The following is an 18,270-nucleotide window of genomic DNA, read 5'->3' as shown; positions in this document are numbered from 1 at the left end:
ATGGATATACCATAGATGCTTGGATGCTTTGAGAGAATAGTAGGTATTATAAAGATTAACTGATGGAGCACAATATTTGAGTTAAGATTAGTTGCAGTATTAATTAAAAATAGAATTCTACTAGGTTGGCAGCATGAATGAATGAACTTGATGGTTGATACTTCATAGATTTTTAAGGGGGCTATTTTCAGTTAATCAAAACAGGTCATTTTTGATAAGTGATGTTTATGAGTATAAAGGTTCTTGTTTGTTTTTCTGTTCCATTTTGAGGGTAATGTTATGTGAATTGGATTATCTGTATTCAGATACTTACATTTAGCAGATGTTTCTAAGACTTACTTGTGGTAACTGATATGAGGAATAATTTACAATAATCATCTTATTTTGAGTATAATAAAACTGTAATTATTTAAGAAATTATGATGTGCTATATGGTTTCAGCCATGAATTTATAAGATTGATGTCTTTGATGTTTCTGTCAGGGTTCTTTTGAAGTTTTCCAGTGCTAAGTAATAGGTCAAATTAAATAATAGAAATGGAATAAATCAAATATCTAAACTCTGTGACTACAAGGAGGGGTTTGAAAGTTTTCTTTTAAAAATACTTGCAGCAATATTTGAAGTCATAGCTGTATTACGGTTGTAAGATGTAGTGTTCGGACCGTTATGTAAGTACTCTTATTTAAGACGTTGACTTGGTTTTTATCTGTTCCCAATAGAGAAGGGGAAAGAAAAGCCAGCACAGAATAGATTTACATCTTTCTCTCTCTCTCTCTCTTTTTTTTTTTTTTTTAATTGCTGATGCTGTTTGGACAAACTCGTCTAAAGAGGAAGGGTTTTGGGTAGAGATTGCTTTGTATTTCTTATTTTTCTAAGCAAGCATAAGTACTCCAGAGTGCCTATGTCAGTAGGAGTGTTGTTGTTGAGGGACTGTACCACAGAAATGGGATCCTGATCTTAGGCAGTTAATGCTGTGCTGCAAGATAATAAATTATGCCGGGCTGGTAGAGACATAATCAAATTTTCTTATCCAGTTGGTTCAGCCAGTCATTCTGTTTGCCTCAGGATTCCTTGCTGTGGGGAATTTTTAGTGTCCAGATGAAAAGTATGATTTTGATCCTGCTGTAGTAGAAGAAACTAGCAGAATTTGGACTGTACAAATGACTACATTTGTCACAGAAATTGCTGAACCTAAATGATAGCTGTGGGAGGTCATGCCTTCTTCTTTTGTGCGTTGACCTCCTATGCTGTGGACACTATTTGGGGATTGAAATCCATAATGAGAACACAAAGAGCTGTAAATCTGTTCTCCCGCTGCATGCGCATGGCAAGTTTTTGATGATTAGAAGTGTGATGTCCCTTAGAACAGTGAAGGACTGGAATTGGAGATGACTTGCTGTGTGTAACAGCAACCTACTGTTCTGCCGTTCCAGAGTCAGGCCCAGGAGGCAATGCTGTGGGGGCTAACTCGAAAGTGGCAATCTCGTCAGAGGTGTCTGGGCCAAAACCAGAGGTTAAACGCCAGAGGTTGGGTATGCCCCTTGGCTGTTAACTTTGTACTAAGACACTAAATTGAAGCGTGTTTAGAGCAGCTCCACATTATTAAATCACAGAGTGGCTGAGGTTGGAAGGCACCTCTGGAGGTCATCTGGTCCAACCCCCCTGCTCAAGCAGGGACACCTAGAGCCGGCTGCCCAGGACTGCACCCAGGCAGCTTTTGAGTGTCTCCAAGGATGGAGACTCCACAACCTCTCTGTGCAACCCGTGCCAGTACTCCGTCATCGTCACAGTAAAGAAGTGTTCCCTGATGTTCAGAGGGAACCTCCTGTGTTGCAGTTTGTGGCCACTGCCACTGGTCCTATCACTGGGCACCACTGACAAGAGTCTGGCTCCCTCCTCTTTGCACCCTCCCTTCAGGTATTTATACACGTTGATAAGATCCCCTCAAGCCTTCTCTGCTCTAGGCTGAACAGTCCCAGCTCTCTCAGCCTTTCCTCGTATGTGAGGTGCACCAGCTCCTTAATCATCTTTGTGGCCCTTCATTGAACTTTCTCCCTATTCTGTGTCTCTCTTGTACTGGACAGCCCAGAACTGGACACAGCACTCCAGGTGTGGCCTCACCAGTGCTGAGCAGAGGGGAAGAATCACCTCCCTTGACCTGCTGGCAATGCTCTGTCTCATGCAGCCCAGAATACCCTTAGCCCTCTTTGTGGGAAGGGCACGTTGCTGGCTGATGTTCAACTTGGTGTCCATGAGGTCCTTTTCTGCCAAGCTGCTTTCCAGCTGGGTGGCCTCCGCCATATCTTGGTGCCTGGGGTTGTTCCTCCCTGGGTGCAGGGTGGGAGTAAAGGAAGGAGAAGAAAAGCAGCTGTCGGGGGGAGAGGGTGTGCTCTGTGAAGGTCTGTGAAGCCCAGTACTGTAGTGGAACTGAAGAAGAGGAGAAAGGCATGGCTTGCTGAAGAGTACACAGCATCACTCCCTGTGGAAGATATTTTGTATTCTTCTCTTGCTATTTTTAAGAGGTACAGTGATGGGCTCTGAATGATCTGAAATGATTTAGCTCTGAAAGCCATGGAACTTAGGAATGGTAAAGACAATATTCATCAAGATTGGTATCTTTGGAGAACTAGAAAGCACCCTTCTTTCTTGAAAGCCACTGGAAGAAAGAAGGAAGACTCAAGGGTGTGTAAGATGTTGGGGAAGCAGTGGTAAATAGGGTGCATGTGCATTCTGCCTCTTCTCACTACTGCAATTAAAGAATAATGTTTGCATTTCCTCCAGCTACCAAGATTGTGTGCCAGAAGAAATGTATAGTGAAAGCTGTTTTGCAGAGGGATTTTTCAGTCTCCAATAGTTAAGCATTGGGAGTCTCTCTGTGTATAAATCCATAAAAATGGAGGATTACTCATGCGGTTAGATTACCTGCTATTCATACTCAACCCATACCTCTTATTTGTGTTCCCTGCTCTAGAAGGTTTGAACGGCACTGCAAAACTTGTCTGAAGAAAAATGCTTATCTGTATTTTCTTAACCATATTTTGTTTTAACCACCATTTGAGAAATAGTGGTCAAAACTTTTACCAATTTCCTGGCAAATAAATGGCAAATACGGGATCTGGGGACCAAAGACTGTTGTATAGTCCATTCATAGATGCACAAGAAGTGCCCTGTCATAAATTACTTGTTATGTGATTAAAAATCAGGTCAGATAAAGGCTTTTGCATTTTTCTTTAATGACTGGCATTTCATAGGTGAGTTTCATCCTACTAGTGCAGTGAGGGATGAAGTTTCCTACATGCTTTTTATTAAAGCACCAACCATTAGAGACAGTATAGGGATGAGGTGAAGCTCACATCGGTTGTGGCAGTTCTGATAGGCTTTTTCTTATGTTGGTTTGTAAAATGGAAACTTAAGCAGATTACATGATCCCTTTTAATTGTTTCGATCACCTTTAAAAAAAAAAAAGGCAGAGTATAAGAATAGATACCTTATCTGACTCATCACTTAAGTGTGTGTATATATATACACACCTACTATGATTTCTCCCTATTCTTAATACAATATATCAAGATAGCTCTCCTGAAAAAAAATTCTGTTACAAATTTTCAATCTTCTCTATGGTGTTGGTCCGAGGGGATGGATATAACAACATGGAAATCTCTTGCTAGATTTTATCGTATTTTCATCCCTTAGTTTGCAGAAAGGACCAAATGTTGCATTAGTTCAAACTGTAATGCACTGTACAAATCAAGACGTAGCAGGCTCTTGTGTAGGAAAAATTTCTTCCTATTGTTTCTAGACTCAGCTGTTTACCTCTCCCTTGAAACTAATTTTAGCTCAACTAAAACATGCAAGTTCTTAATTTTTGTTTGTTTGCTGTTTTTAGGGGAAGGTGGGAGTGGGAGGTAGTTATGATATTGGCATAGATTTAGCATTTACGGCAGAGGTAGTTTTCATCAATTTCTGACAAGGGATTCAAAGTGTTCTTTTTTGGAAGGAGAGATATTGCTTTTCCTTATAAATGATTGACTATTTTGTGGTAGTAGTCTTTATTTATTTGGCTCTTATCATGAAGAATAGCAAACTTATTCAAAATCTCAGTACATCAAAAATATGTCAATACATAAAACATAAGTACTATTCCATACTACAGTCTATGGAAAAAAACTATGTTAATAAGATGTGAAGGTTGCACAGCTAAGAAGTCAGAAAACATAAATGATAAGATTCTAGCAGCCACATTAACTGAGCCACATTTCACATCCTCTATATTTTATGAAATGCCTTTGACAACATAAATCAGAAAGAGAGGGTGCTATATATGTGCAACATGGCTCAGTTAATGTTGCTTTTGGAACCTTAACATCTATATTTTCTGACTGGAGAGTTTTTTAATCATGTAATCTTAGTAATTTTTTACATTCTATTTTTTTATGGTTTCTCTTTTTAAAAAAGAGAGGAAAATTGCCTGTACTAATAATGGTTTAGCTCATGTTGTTTTGATTTAAGCTACAGTAAAAGGCAGTATATAGAGAGCACCTCATGAAAGGTACATATTTGATGCCATATACATTGCACTGACAACTGGTGTAATCATGCTGCTGTGCACTTCTTGAGGAAAAGGGGACTACAGGAATGTGCTTGAAGTCGTGTCCTTTCTGTCCTGCACGTTAACGGTAGTACAGGGTATGACTGCATTGCAGACTGCAGCGTATTGTAAAGATACTTGAGCTACATTTTTACATGAACTGGCATGTGTACAAGAAGCAGTCTGTCTACGAGAGTGTGGATCTCCCTCTGACCTAATTCACCCTTCTATAGAGCACAGCAATTTAGCCTAGTACGGCTTTTGGTGTAGGCTCCTTCCAACATCTGAGCTAGTTTGCAGATCTGTGTACTGCACTGCAGTCTTCAACATAGACATACATTTAATGACTCTGCAAAATCCGCTACCTTGCAAGTTCTGGAATGGGGATTATTGTGCTGTGACACAGAAACATGCTTTTTATCCTTTCGATTCCTTGCTTTGGGTCACAGGGTGGACCAGTATCAAGGCCCAGTGTTAATATTCTTAAAGGCTCTTAATAAGATTTTAAAGTTCATATTTCAATGTAAAGGCAAGCGGTCCAGGAAAGACAGTAACATAGGTGAACGTTGTGACCAATGTATTGTCAAAAGGTCAAAGCTAAGTGATAAGAAGTAATAGAATTTATGGAATGTATGAATAAAATGCCTTAGCATCAGGATTTCTGATATACCTCCGATTAATAGCCTTGGCATTAACACCCAGCTTTTTACTTGGTTTCCTTTTATAATTTTTTTTTTTGTCATTCAGTGAGAAGGACTTTTAGCCTTCATTAAGACTGTGCGTACATAAGCACACTGGGGTTGGACATAGTGATTTGAGACAGAAGACCATGCTGCACTAACTATGATAAAATCTACTGAATGTGTGCCAGAGGATTTCCCTATGCTGTATAAGAATATTATATTTTTCTTCTTTCTGTAGTCCAGCTAAACGTACAGGTGAAGACCTGGGCTTGCATGAACTCGAAAGTTCTAGATAGGAAACAAGTTTTTTTTTAAGTACGTGAAAGTCAGAGGGTTAGTTTTCCCTTATAACTTCTTATTCAAAAGTATGGAGAAATGCATGGTTTGAACATTTGGGGAAAAATCACTTCTGTTTTGGCAGAGGTCTGGCTTTGGAAATCTAAGACTAAAGCAGTAGATGTTTCAGAAAATCACAAGAGTTTTATTTGAAGGTTTGATGGGAACTGTGTGACAGCTTGCTTTATTACTGAAGTGACCACTGTAAAATTAAAAGAAGTAGAATTAAATTTGACTATAACTTTTTGTTGACTGACAGAATGTGCAATTTTACTCCTGGTGGTGGGTTTTTTTTTCCTGGGAACCCCACTCACTATACATTTTGCATTCCAATGTCTATGTAATTAGTATTATAGTTGCTAGGAAAGTGGAATGTTACTGATGATTATATTGCTGAAGATGGTACTTGTTTCACAATGCGCAGGTCTGTTTCACTGTTTCTCAGCAAAGTGGGCCTTTGAATCAGGTAGTGTCACCCTTTCTTCTGACTGCCACCCCTGCCTCTGGAGTTCAGATTTTCTTCTCTCTTAGTAGGGCTTAATGCTAATGAGACCAGACACACCCTTTTCCACCCATATTTTTATATTGTGACACTGTGGTTCAAGAGTTCTGAACTGTGCTGTTGCCTGCTACTGACATTATCCAGGATCTGCCTTACTTTTTGGGCACCAAATAGATTGCAGGAAGAAGCAATGACGGATGTTGCCAGGACTCTTTCCATGTAGTGAGCCTATCAGGGTGACTGGCATGTTCAGGTGGGTCCCAGAGTGACTTGGCAGAGCTTTTTGTGATAGGGGACATGTAAAGTTTCTTCCATTATTGACTGGATCTAGCCATTAGGATGGCTTAAAAGTGCAGTAGCTGCATATTGCTGGTATTATTAGTGTACCTATGCTAACACACTAATTCTGTTACATTTTAATTTTAAAAATTATTATAATGACTGTAATGCTGTCTAACGATCCTTCTCCTTTGACATTAGTTATGGATTATGCATGCAAAAATTGCTTAAAACTTCCATTACTATCAAGGTATTACCTGGACAAAGAATGTCTGCCACAAGACCCCTTGTTCAAGCAAGAATTAAAGATAATGGGCTAAGTTATAGGTTTAATTGGATTTCTCCCACCTCTTCATTCTAGCTGTCAATTTTATTCCTCTTTTATTCTCATCCTTTCCTTGTTCATGTTCAGAGTGGTTTAATCACTGATGGTCAGTCATACTTCTCCCAAAATAATGCTATTTGTACTGTGTGAGTCAGATAGGAGGCAAAGTAATTATTACAGTTTCTGTGCTTGCCTAGAAAAAGATTCAAACTTGGGTCTGTTCTCTCTTGAACCGTCCCAAGAATGTGTGTGTTACCACAGGCATGCTGAAGTTTCCCAAATTCTCATCTCCTGCGCTGTGTGGCCACAAAGAATGTGGGTGTAAGAGAGAAAGGGAGGGAGGGTTTACCTTATGAAGAAAGAGGATGCTTGGGTCATTCAGTCCAAGTGTTGTAAGTAATTGGCTTCAGATTTGTTTTGTTCTGGGGAGATTTTAATTAAGCTTTTTTATATGCTGTTTAATAAACATTTGTCCATAAGCGATATCTTGTGATCCCCATCAGTAAAGCAGAAGGATTAATTTGCATATTGTTTGTTATTTATTTAAACAGCCACAGAAATTACACTGACTGTTCAGCTAAGGCAGTGGTGATGGGTCTCTGCACTAAAGAGTATAGTATCTGAAAGTACATGTAGCATCAGGATTGTTGTTGGGGATTTGTGGGTTTGGGGTTTGCTTTGGTTTGGTTTTTTTTTAACAGTTTGGATGGTGAGAATATAGAGGAAAATTCCAATATGAGCAACTGATACATAAGATCAGAAGTAAAGCCCAGTACCGTTTTTTACACCAGTGTCTGGAAGCAGACTGCTAGGGAAAACATTTAAGAAATTGGAGCGGTCTCCCAGCTTTTGGCAATCAAGGTGTTACTGCCTCTTTGGGTTGCTTACATTTGTTACTTAGTACCTTGCAGACCAGATTTTCATTTTTTTCTCACAGGACACGCACATGTGTTGCAAAGAGGTAGTTAGAACATAGGTATGGCTGTATCAGGTCAGATGAAGGGTTCATGCAGCCCCATATCCTGCCTCCAGTGGGGGCTTTAATTAGACGCTTAGAGAAGAGTCAGAACAAAGCAAGCATGTGATACTTCCCCCAATAGTCTCCAAGCCTCCAGCTATTTTCAGTTCAGGGACTTCCTGAGCCAGATGTGGCTCTATAAATTTGGTAACCCTCAGAGGATATATCTTCTGTGAACTTGTCCAGTCTTTGCTTGAGCCCACATAAACTTTCAGCTTTCAAAACATCATTTGGCAAGGAATTTCAAACATCTGCTACCTCTGTGACTAGAGAACCTCTCTCTTGTTTTGAATTTTGCATCTACCAACTTCATTTCATATCTTCTAATTGTTGTGTTGGATAAGATGGTTTTGTAGGTTTCTATCATATTCTTACTTCCTGGTGTCTTTTCCATACTCAGAAGGTTATAGCTTCCTTGTATGGGAACTGTTCCATATCTTCGATCATTCTTGTTGCTTTTCTGTGAACCTTTGTGTTTGACCCTTCCTAAGAAATCCAAGAAGTCTGTAGAGAAGGATTTTCCTTTGCAAAAGCTGTGTTGATGTTTCCTAACGAACAGTCATCAGTCCTTTATAGTCTTAAATTACTCAAATATCTGCTTCCCCCCCCCCCCCCCAGCCATACTCCAATTCTGACCCACCAAGGCAACTCCCAAGTTAGAGGTTGTGTAACATCATTAGTAATTCAGCTTTTTCATTCTTGAATTTGTGTAGGCCTCTCAGGTGATACTGTATGGTCTTGAGCATTTCTCACTGTTCGTTTGTCAGTTTGTCCCAGGAATAGTCCATCAGATTCAGGCGCCTTCATTGAGTCCCTCACGAAGGAGGACTCCAGCATGGGAACCTCCCAAGATTTTTCCACAGTGCACACTAGTGCATAAAATTTGTTAAGCTTCTCTGTGATGGCCCTGTTTTCTCTGAATCTCCTTCTATACCTTGATCATCATTTGGCATTTCAGGCTCTCTGGCAGACCTCCTGCTCCTGATGTGTTTGAAGAAATGATTCATTACTCATTTGATTCCCTACCCTAGCTGTTCCTCCAGTTTTTTCTGGCCTGCCTTATTACATTTGAAGTGCCAGAGTTTACAGTCTTTTTTGTTTTCTTCATTTGGACTTGGTGTCGGCTTATTGAAGGATGCCTTTTTGCTTCTGGAAACCTGTGATGAGCCATGCTGATGTGCCTTTCCTCTTCTCAAGTCTTTCTTAATAGGTGGTGAATATTGGTTCTGTGCTTTCCATGTGGTTGTTGTTAAGCAGCTTTGATGCTGCCAGTCAGATTTTATTTCTCGTAGCTGGCTGTTAGAGCTTCATTTGAACAAGCTTTCTCTTTTTTATGTAGTTATATTTTTTGAAGTTAAGCACAACAGTAGTAGGTTCCTTGGTTTTCACTGCTCCTGTAGGGATGCTCAATTTAACTGTGTTATATTCACTGATGTGTAGTGGTTCTGCAGCTGTAGGACATAGAAGTAGATGATTCCTGCTGCTCAGGTCTGAGCCAAAGGCAGTGGCTCCTCATGCAGGCTCCCTAACCAGCAGCTCCATGGAACCACCTTTGGCAGTTACCTGATAGCTTCAGTCTTTGCTTTGTAGTCTGCTTACTCAGTCTACGTGGGAGGAGCTGAAATCTCCATCTATGCAACCTTGCACTGTGCCTTTGCTGATCTCCCTCAGTGTGCTGTTGTCGGTGTTGCCATAGTCTGGCCATGCCTGGTGGTCCCAGCACTCGCTCTTCCTGATCGGATCAAGCTCCAGACCTCTGCTGCTTGGTGAGGTGGAGTTTTGTTTTGATTTGTTTCTAAACTCTATGTAGCATATAATGTTACTTTGTCATCAGCTGTCTTCCCTATGTATTTGTATCCTAGGATGATGGAAAATAGTGACCCACTAATTGCCTCCCTTCTACCAGATTTCTAATACGACTACTGCTAGTGCTTTTGTTTGAGGCTTTTGACGTTCCAGTGATCCAGTTTTTCTTCTACTCCCCTGCTTTTGTCTAGAAGGCAATGTATTGTTGGATTTTCTTCTTGCCATCCTATTTACTCTGTAGTCAACTGTGTGTCTGTTTCAATTCTTTGATTCTTCTCAGCATCTTCACTTGATGACCCAGAATCTCTGTGTCTTCATTTGTCATAGCAATGCCATGCTTTTGAATCATGTGCTCTTCTAATTTCCTCTCTTCAGTTTAAAATTTCACTTTCTTGATCCTTAGGTACCAACAACCTGGCTTCTGTGTTCAGGTGAGCTCCAGCCCTCCTGTATAAGTATCTTTGTTCTAGAAATACTCTGGTTCCTGATCAATCTGATCTCTTGCTTTGTCACCATCCTGTCAACTGGGCATTCAGATTCTCTTTTTCTTCTTCTTTCCAGAAGCCCATATTTTGCTGTCAGGATGTCTGTCTTTCCTTTTCTTCTTACCACAACATAGGTTTCTCCTCAGCGTTTCCTAGGAACCAGTCCAGGCTCTGTGACCTTTGCAGCTGATGGGCAAATCACCATGTGGTCTTCTGTCAGATCCCAGACTCCAGCTGTCTGTTTACCTGATGATATTCCAACACACCCTTTTTAGTTTGCATTAAAACTGCCTCATTTATGCATCAGCAGGGAGAGGGTATTTGTCAAAAACGGGTTACTCTGGTCACAGAAACATCTAACTGCCTGTGAAATGGTGGTGAAGGGAATGGAAGTGCAAGCGAAGGGAAGAAGTGCAGAAGTGGGGTTACAGTGCTGACCTTAGGAGTTAGCAAGAAGTAGGACTACCAACTTCTGGCAGAAGTAATAGAAGCAGATCAAGTTGTGATAGTAAAAACAACCTACACACTTTTTAAAATTTGACTTTGTATTATTAATTATCGCCTAGCAAATATTACTATTTTGTTGAATGAATGTAGTAAGTTAACTTTAGGTAGAACAGGTGTGTGTTTACATTTTGAGTAAACAGATTTATCGGTGTATCAGAGACTCAGTAGGAACAATTCAGAGATCAAAGCATTTCAGATGTGCTTGGGTATCCAAGACATTTGCTTAGGGCAGGGATATGCAATGGAAGATCCATTCTAGAAGGGAGGAGTCCTATGTTGCATCTGTCATTCATCTGAAATGGTACTAAATACCAGCGGTTAGGGAAAAAACACAGGTACCTAAAATAGGGGCAATACAGACACAGTATTAGGAGCATGTTGAAAGTGTGCTCTTTCAAATATCTCAAGAAAATGTCAGTGTCTATTGATACAAGGCTTACAGAGTAAACTGATGCAGAAGATTCCTCTGACTCTATAATTGACTTGTTCTCAGTGCATGATACATGTGCTGATTTCTCTGTTGATAGGACCTGTAACAGGTTATTTTGTGTTGCACTGTTTTTTTGTTTGTTTGTTTGTTTGTTTTTAAAGATATATCTTAGTAGGGGGGAAGAGACTTAGAGATTGAACTCAACAAAAACAAAATCTGCCAAGCCCCAAGTTTTTTTTGTGTAAAGCTTAAACACACGTGTACGCAAAAGCTAAAAACCTGAGGGTTGTGGGCAAAACATTTCACAAGAATTAGTACTTTATTGTTAAAAAAAAAAAGGCATTTCTCTTTCAATGTCTGTTTCAGAGTTGTGCCTTTTTTCCACAATTCTGCTTTTGGGTCAGCGCATCAGAATGATTCCTCTGTTGATTTGCCTCTGTACTGTGCCTATGGAGAGCAAACACTTAGAATAACTGCTTCTGTATTTTAAGGCTGGGCATTATGGGATTGTGATGTTTAGAAGCATAGCATTTTCCTTAGAAGCTCTTCCTGAAAAGGGTAACTATACAGAGCACTTGGGCTTCTGCTCGCACAAGAAGATCTAAGGGCTTGCATTAACTGCTGAGTAAAAGAGTAGGACTGCTGGGTCAGGTGTATAGCTGAGGATATCACTTCTGATCAGGTTGTCATACAGATGTGACATAGCTTGATTTCATGTCCTCCTGCCTCGACTCATGCATTTGCTTTGCTTGGTTCTTCCAACAGATACCGCCTCAGTATGGTCAGCAAGGTGTAAGTGGCTACTGCCAGCAGGGCCAGCAGCCGTACTACAACCAGCAGCCGCAGCCTCAGCATCTGCCACCCCAGGCACAATATCTGTCGCAGGCCCAGCAGAGGTACCAGGCTCAGCAGGTAAGCACTGTCCTCCACTACTGATGGTCGCCCTAGAGCTGGAAGTGTGAAAATGATCTGTGTGAAATGAACAAAACCCACCTGATCCCTTTTCGAGAGAAAAGTGTTAAAAGCAAAATTAAATAAACACAGAATAAGACAACATCCTTCTGAAAAGTCTTTGGGGAAATACACACAAATACGTCTGCACACACTTTCAGGCTTTATTTTATATCAGCTTTTTTTTGAATAAAGCCAGTGTATATACCCTGGCAACTATTAATTCTGCTTTTGAAAAGAAGTAACAGTTTCTTGATCAGATGTCAGTGGAGGCTGGAGGTTTTCCTTGCTTTTGTTTTGTTTTCCCCTCACAAGACAGACGTTGCTGAGAGCTCCTGCATCTAACATGGTCACTACTGTTTTGTTTTTCGCGTTACTTCATTTGAGGATAGATGAGTTCAAGGCGTTTTGGAGCTGCTTTGTCAAGGGACCTTCTTAAGAGATATTACAGCTATTAATTTGAATGTTGTCAGTTTGCATATCCAGTTAGTGAAACTGCATAATTCAATATCCATTGCTGTCCTTGAATTGTGCTTTTGAATTGTGTTAGCCATTGAAATTAATTTAAAGTGATTCTGTTTTTTACTAAGATCAGAAGTGATAGTGTATGGGTCTGCTTCCCAGAGCTTGAGAAAACACCCAGATTTTAGATACTGAACAAAATGGATGTGCATAGCTGATGCAGCTGAATGTGTAGGCTCAGCTCTATCTGCAGTCTCAGCTCTGTTAATCACAGAGAGGTGATCTGGAAATGGAAGGATGAAACTGAAGCATGCTCACCGTCCTGGGAAATCTAACAAAAGTGAGTTGCTCAAGACTGGGTATTAGTAGAAGCATCAGCACTTGCTGCAAATCACTGGGGAATTCTGTCAGGTGTGATTGATTAACATTTTGGGATAATGCTGGTGCAACGTAGAAATCTTAGTTTGAAATAAAAATAGTGTGTAAAATAAACTAACAAAAGATGCCATAAGTAGCAATGATACAGGAGGCTCTCCTCCTTTGATTTTAAAATAAAGCTATGATAATTTCACTGTGTAATTACATGTTAATTTTTCTTCATCTACATTTTAAAATTCCATTGAGAATTAACTTTTTTCATTAAAATGCTGGATGGTTTATGAAATAGAATTCTTAATTGTATCTGTGATATTCTTGTAAATGTCACCACTTTCCATCTTTTGGATTATATGTAGCTGCGACTTTAAAGATTGCAGTTGTGTCTTTAAATTTAATTTTCTCCCTTTTTACTTTGGCATTAAATGCTTGATTTCTCTGTGACTTGAAAATACTATTCATAAGCATCTTGGTAAAGTCTTAGCAGATAAAGTCCTAGTAATACAGCCTATGAGATAGAAGAAACACAGCTGCTCCAATGTCTACATATCACAGTTTGTGAAACTGATTTTTTTTTTTTTCCCCTGCCTTGAACACCTCATCGTATTTTAAATACAGTCAGTTGAATGGATTGAGTATTTTAGTTTATACATACCAACTACACAGGACTTAAGAAATAACAAGATACTGATTTATCTGTTGATACATGTTCCAATCATCATTTGCTGTCACAGCCAGTAAAGTGAAGGCTTGTGCAATGAAGTGAGTGATATCATAGAAAAGGATAAAGGCAAAATGAGAGTAAAGCCTTCCATATGTTATGGACTTAAGAGAACTGGGATGAAGAGAAAGGCAGGGGACAGATTCACAAGTAGAAGATACCAGCCTCAATGCAGCCAAATTTTCTTCTTTGAGGATTTGAGGGTACATTGAAGGAGTGTCTAAATCCAGGCTCCAAGGGTGATACGGGCATTTCAAGGTCAATAGGCATTTTTGCCTGAATCTGCAAATTTGGATGATGCATTAGGTCCTCACTAACACAGCCTTGTGGTTGGTAATCCTTTGTGTGAGAATTGCCACCTGAAATTCTTTGTGGTTTGTGAATGGCTGGTTGGTTATCCTGTTCTTCAGTAGTGGTCAGCCTCTTCGAGTTTTGAACTCTGATCCCAGGTTCTGAATTATACAGGCTTTTCTTGGAGTATTTGTGTGTAGATGGGACTATCTCATATAAATAATGAGTCCTTCACACCTTAGGGCTTGCTCCTTTTTCCCATCTCCATGGCTGCCCTTCCCCCTGTCTCAAGAAGGGTCATCAGGTGACCTCCTCTCTAATGTTTCCCTGTAAAACCTCACCACTGTGTTCTTTCCCATTTTTTGGGAACTGCTTATCTGGAAAACAAATTCCTAACACAAGAAGTTGAAGTCTATACTTCTGACACTTCAGCAACAGTGTTCCTTCTCTGCTGCTGATGCATAGTAGAGTTACCGTCAAGTGGTAACCAGTGTACCATACAAAAATTAATGCTAGGGTAACAGAAAAGTTGGTAGTATATGTCAAATTGTGCTGCTGAGACAAAAATTTTAAACTGTTCTTATTTAAACATACATGTCTCTGCTTATATGAGACTGATTATCTTTTGAAAATAATTTAAAAACTAGGGTTTACTTGATTAAAATTTCAGCATGAGAAATAGGAGTAGGTGTTCATATAGTTTTAGGATGTTTAAGGGTGGAGTTCACTGAGTTTGATATATTGGGCAGCCTTATGAAGAGAAAGCTCAAGGGAGATCTTACTGCTGTTTACAGCTACCAAATGGGAGGATGTGAGACAGAACAGAGCCAAACTTACCTCAGAGGTGCACAATGGAAGAACAAGAGGCAGTGGGGACAGACTGGAACAAGGGAAGTTGCAACTTGGTAAAAGGGAAAAAAATCCCAACAAATTACCATAAGGGTTTTCAAACACAGGAAGGAGCCCAGACTGGGATCTCCATCCTTGGAGATGCTCAAAAGTCAGCTAGACAAGGCCCCCAACACCCTGTTCTCTGTAGACTTGCTTTGAACTGGAGGTTTGGCTACATGGCCTCTCTCTGAAGGTCTCTTCAAACCTATGTGATTCTTTGTTGCTGTGATTTAATATTGGATTTACATATTCTAAATAGAATTTTAAAAAAACCTATAAAATCATATAATACCTGCTGCACCAGTTGGTGTATCTTTCTTATTTCTACTCTTAAAAATACCAGTACATCCTGTTTATATAATCCTGTCAATTAGAAAACTGAGGTGGTCTCCGTCATATAATCTGTCATCCTTTGTCTGTCATCCTTAGTTTTGTTCTTTCTTTCCAGCTCACAAATGAATTTCCTCCATGTTTTCTGTATTCTTTATTACCCATTTTTGTCTTTTTGTATTGATTTCGTTGCTTTTTTCCACTCAGCATTGGTGCAGTCCTAGTTTTGAATGGTCACAACTTTGAGGAGTGTATAAAGTCAATTGTTTCAGCATGTCAGCCTCAAGAACAGAAGCTGGCCTCTGAAGATGTTTTTGCCTCATGCTGGCTAGCCAGAATTACGGGAAAACTTTAGACTACAAGTGTTTTTCCTGGAGAGCGTGGTTGGATCATGAGAGGATCACTCTAATAATACTGAAGTAGTTCATGGTAGCCCCAGCCGTGGATCAGGATGTTGTTATTCTGGTCGTTCTCCAAGCACGTAACAAAAAGGTGGTCTTTACCCCAAAGAGTTTACAGGCTATTCTGTACCTGATGGACTGGAAGCTGAACTTCCTTGTAGCAGGGGAGCAGCTGTGAGGGGAAGAAGTTTCATGTTCTGTTTTACAGTAAATAAGCCATCTCCCTGATTGCCACCTTTGTGATGTGAGTGATTGAACTGGTTTTACTGCAGGATGGATAAGAGATGCCAGGATGGAGAAGGGGGGCTTCTCAGTAATTTGCTGCCTTCTCCCTACTGTATTTTCCTTATTTCTGTTGTAGGTTTATGTCAGTCTACCTGTTTTGGAGATTATAATGCTGAAAGTAGTGTTTATTCTGGATGGATGATGGACTTTTTCTTGCCACCGGTTTCCTTTTATGTAAAACCCTGTAGTGTGATGTATCAGGTATTTTTATTATGGGAAGAAAACTGATACAAAATTTCATACAGATAATGTTTTATTTTTTGCTCTTTTAGACATAATGTGAGCAAGCTTCTGCAGTCAGGTATAACTCTTAGTGTTGTGCCTTGGAATTGGTATTCGTCTTCATTTCTCATGTATTGTGGAAGTGTGAAGCCATTGCTCCTTTTCCTTGACTCACTTGAATTCAATATGCAATCTTATCCATAAAAGTAAACAGATAAAATAATTTCTGTGACTGTTCCAGTGACTTGTGACTTTCCATTCTTCTAATAAGCATAGAGGGGAAGGAGGAGAATGGGATTTATTTGAATGTTTGAACTGTAAGTTGTTTAGATCTTTGTTAAATTGATGGCATGGTGGGCAGAAAGGGAGTTTCATAAGAGGTGATTTGATAGTAATACTGGCATAGTTTACTATAGAGCCATATTGTAAGCCAGCATCAGTCATCCCCTCTTCATATCAGGAGCCTGCTGTGTAAAAACCATTAAAGGAAGAGCTTTGTTTTAAGCAAATTTATTGCAGTAGCAGATTCATTGATCATTAGGTATTGCCAGTAGATGTAGATACTGCCTTTGGTTTGTGTGTGGGTTTTTTTTTTTTTTAACTTCTTTTTACCTTTACTGCTCTTTAAAAGAAAAAAGAGAAAGAAAGATGTGCTACACTACTACAGTGTTGCCCTTGGCAGGGTTTTTCATCTTGAAATGGCATATAAATGAATAAATGCTTCAGTTGTTTTTTCAGTTTTAAATCTTTTGCCATAAGTAGAAGTGATATTTTGCTCAAGAATGTCATGTAATTGCAAACTTAAACTGTCATCATTAAACATTATTTTGTTAAGATAGTGTGATGTATATTTTGGGTTATTATGCTTTCCAACTGGCTTTTAAACAGCCATGTTTATATATTTTCTTGTTTTATGTAGCATGTGTTCATATGTATCGAGATAGGATCGTGCCTTTGAGGTTTATTGTGTTATTTTATGAGTTGGGACCATATCGCTTTTTGACAGATGAAATGGATCTGCAAAATAATTATGGTCTCAGTCTTAGTTAAACAAAAATAGTGATTTTATTCTACACCTGCTGCTGTTATCCTGAAGTCATCCTTTGTTTTACATGTTCCTGGAAGCTTTCTGCTTGCAAGTTTCCAGAATAGAGTGGGATTGTGTTGATCCTTTTTCTCACATGTATGCATGAGATTAAAAGGGGAAAAAAGTGTGGCAGGTCCTTGAGGTGGGGCATGCGTGTGCACTTCTCTGGGGCATTGGTCCTTATAGTTAACAGTGTGCACCAAGAGGCTCTGTGTGTGCTTTTACATCATTCCCTTGTGGTTACTATGATTTTTATTTTTTTTTAAATGCCTTGAAGGAATAGTCAGATAGTTCAGGCTCAGTCTTTAGTCTGTTTTTATTTAAAAGAAGAAAATGTTTTATAAACAAGCAAACAAACAAGACTCCCTCACTGTCAGGTTTTATTTAAATGTTCTAAAAGCTGGCCAAAACCTTGTTTTGCCCCGCAGTATAGTACCTTACCTACTGATAAGACCTACTAATCTTGGTGAGATTTTTTTCAACACAAGTTGTTGTAGGACAAATAAAAATAGACTAACTAGTGGGTTTTTTCTGAGAGTAGGCTAGGGGGACGAATGCAATTCAGGCCCGTAAGAATTTGTGAATCGTTTTGGTAGTCCCAAGTAGAATCCAAAGCGGAAAGCAGTGTGCATGATGAGGTGGGAGGCATCTCTGGGCAGAGGGCTAGGGACCACTTACACTCCTGCAAGGGGCTGCAGCTTCTCTCTGTTTCCCTGAACTAGGATCAATGGAGGCCATACATTTCAGGTTCCTGAACTGGTGACAATGGTTTGCACTAGTCTCAGTCGCAAGCCTGAGATGACGATAAGAATGTTCTTGCGCAGACATCTGTTTCTTATGTTGAGTCAGTGCAAGGTAGGACAGATAAAACATTACCCAATTTGAAACAGTCTTTGAAAATGTGAACAAAATGTGAAACTAATTAATACGTTTTCATGTCCAAGCTGTATGACTGTCATGAAAACAGAACAAACTGTATTGTGGCAAAATGCATCAAATTATTAAAGTGATTTTGGTATAATGAGGATGAAGTCTTGTTTTTAAATTTGATGCGAGCTGCTAAAGTTCTTTTAACAGTGTAATAAGCAGCATGTTAATTAACTTTGTCAAGCTGTTTTGGGGTGTAACACTGTATGAAAATACTGTTGTTGTAAGTTAGGAATAGTTGTGTTACATGCAAATACCAGATTCATTAGGAAGTAACACAGATAGTCCTCGATGAGTCCAAATTTAAGTTTTATACCTCAATGCAATTATTCTTTTTAATAAAATCTTCACTCTTAAGTTACTAGAATT

The 18,270-nt window shown here is 39.4% G+C and overlaps 1 protein-coding gene across 8 annotated transcripts in view; it reads left to right on the top strand.

The window, feature by feature from the left end:
- ARID1B (AT-rich interaction domain 1B) overlaps nt 1–18,270 on the top strand; it is a 336,792-nt gene that overhangs the window by 71,005 nt on the left and 247,517 nt on the right. For all 8 annotated transcript variants that reach the window (XM_075035934.1, XM_075035940.1, XM_075035938.1 and 5 more), the window contains exon 3: nt 11,724–11,870. In XM_075035934.1, the coding sequence (XP_074892035.1) occupies nt 11,724–11,870 (147 nt within the window). The remainder of the gene's footprint in view (nt 1–11,723; nt 11,871–18,270) is intronic.

This window comes from Buteo buteo, chromosome 9 (genome assembly GCF_964188355.1).
Source record: "Buteo buteo chromosome 9, bButBut1.hap1.1, whole genome shotgun sequence".
Taxonomy (NCBI): domain Eukaryota; kingdom Metazoa; phylum Chordata; class Aves; order Accipitriformes; family Accipitridae; genus Buteo; species Buteo buteo.
This window is presented reverse-complemented; position numbering and strand designations above follow the sequence as displayed.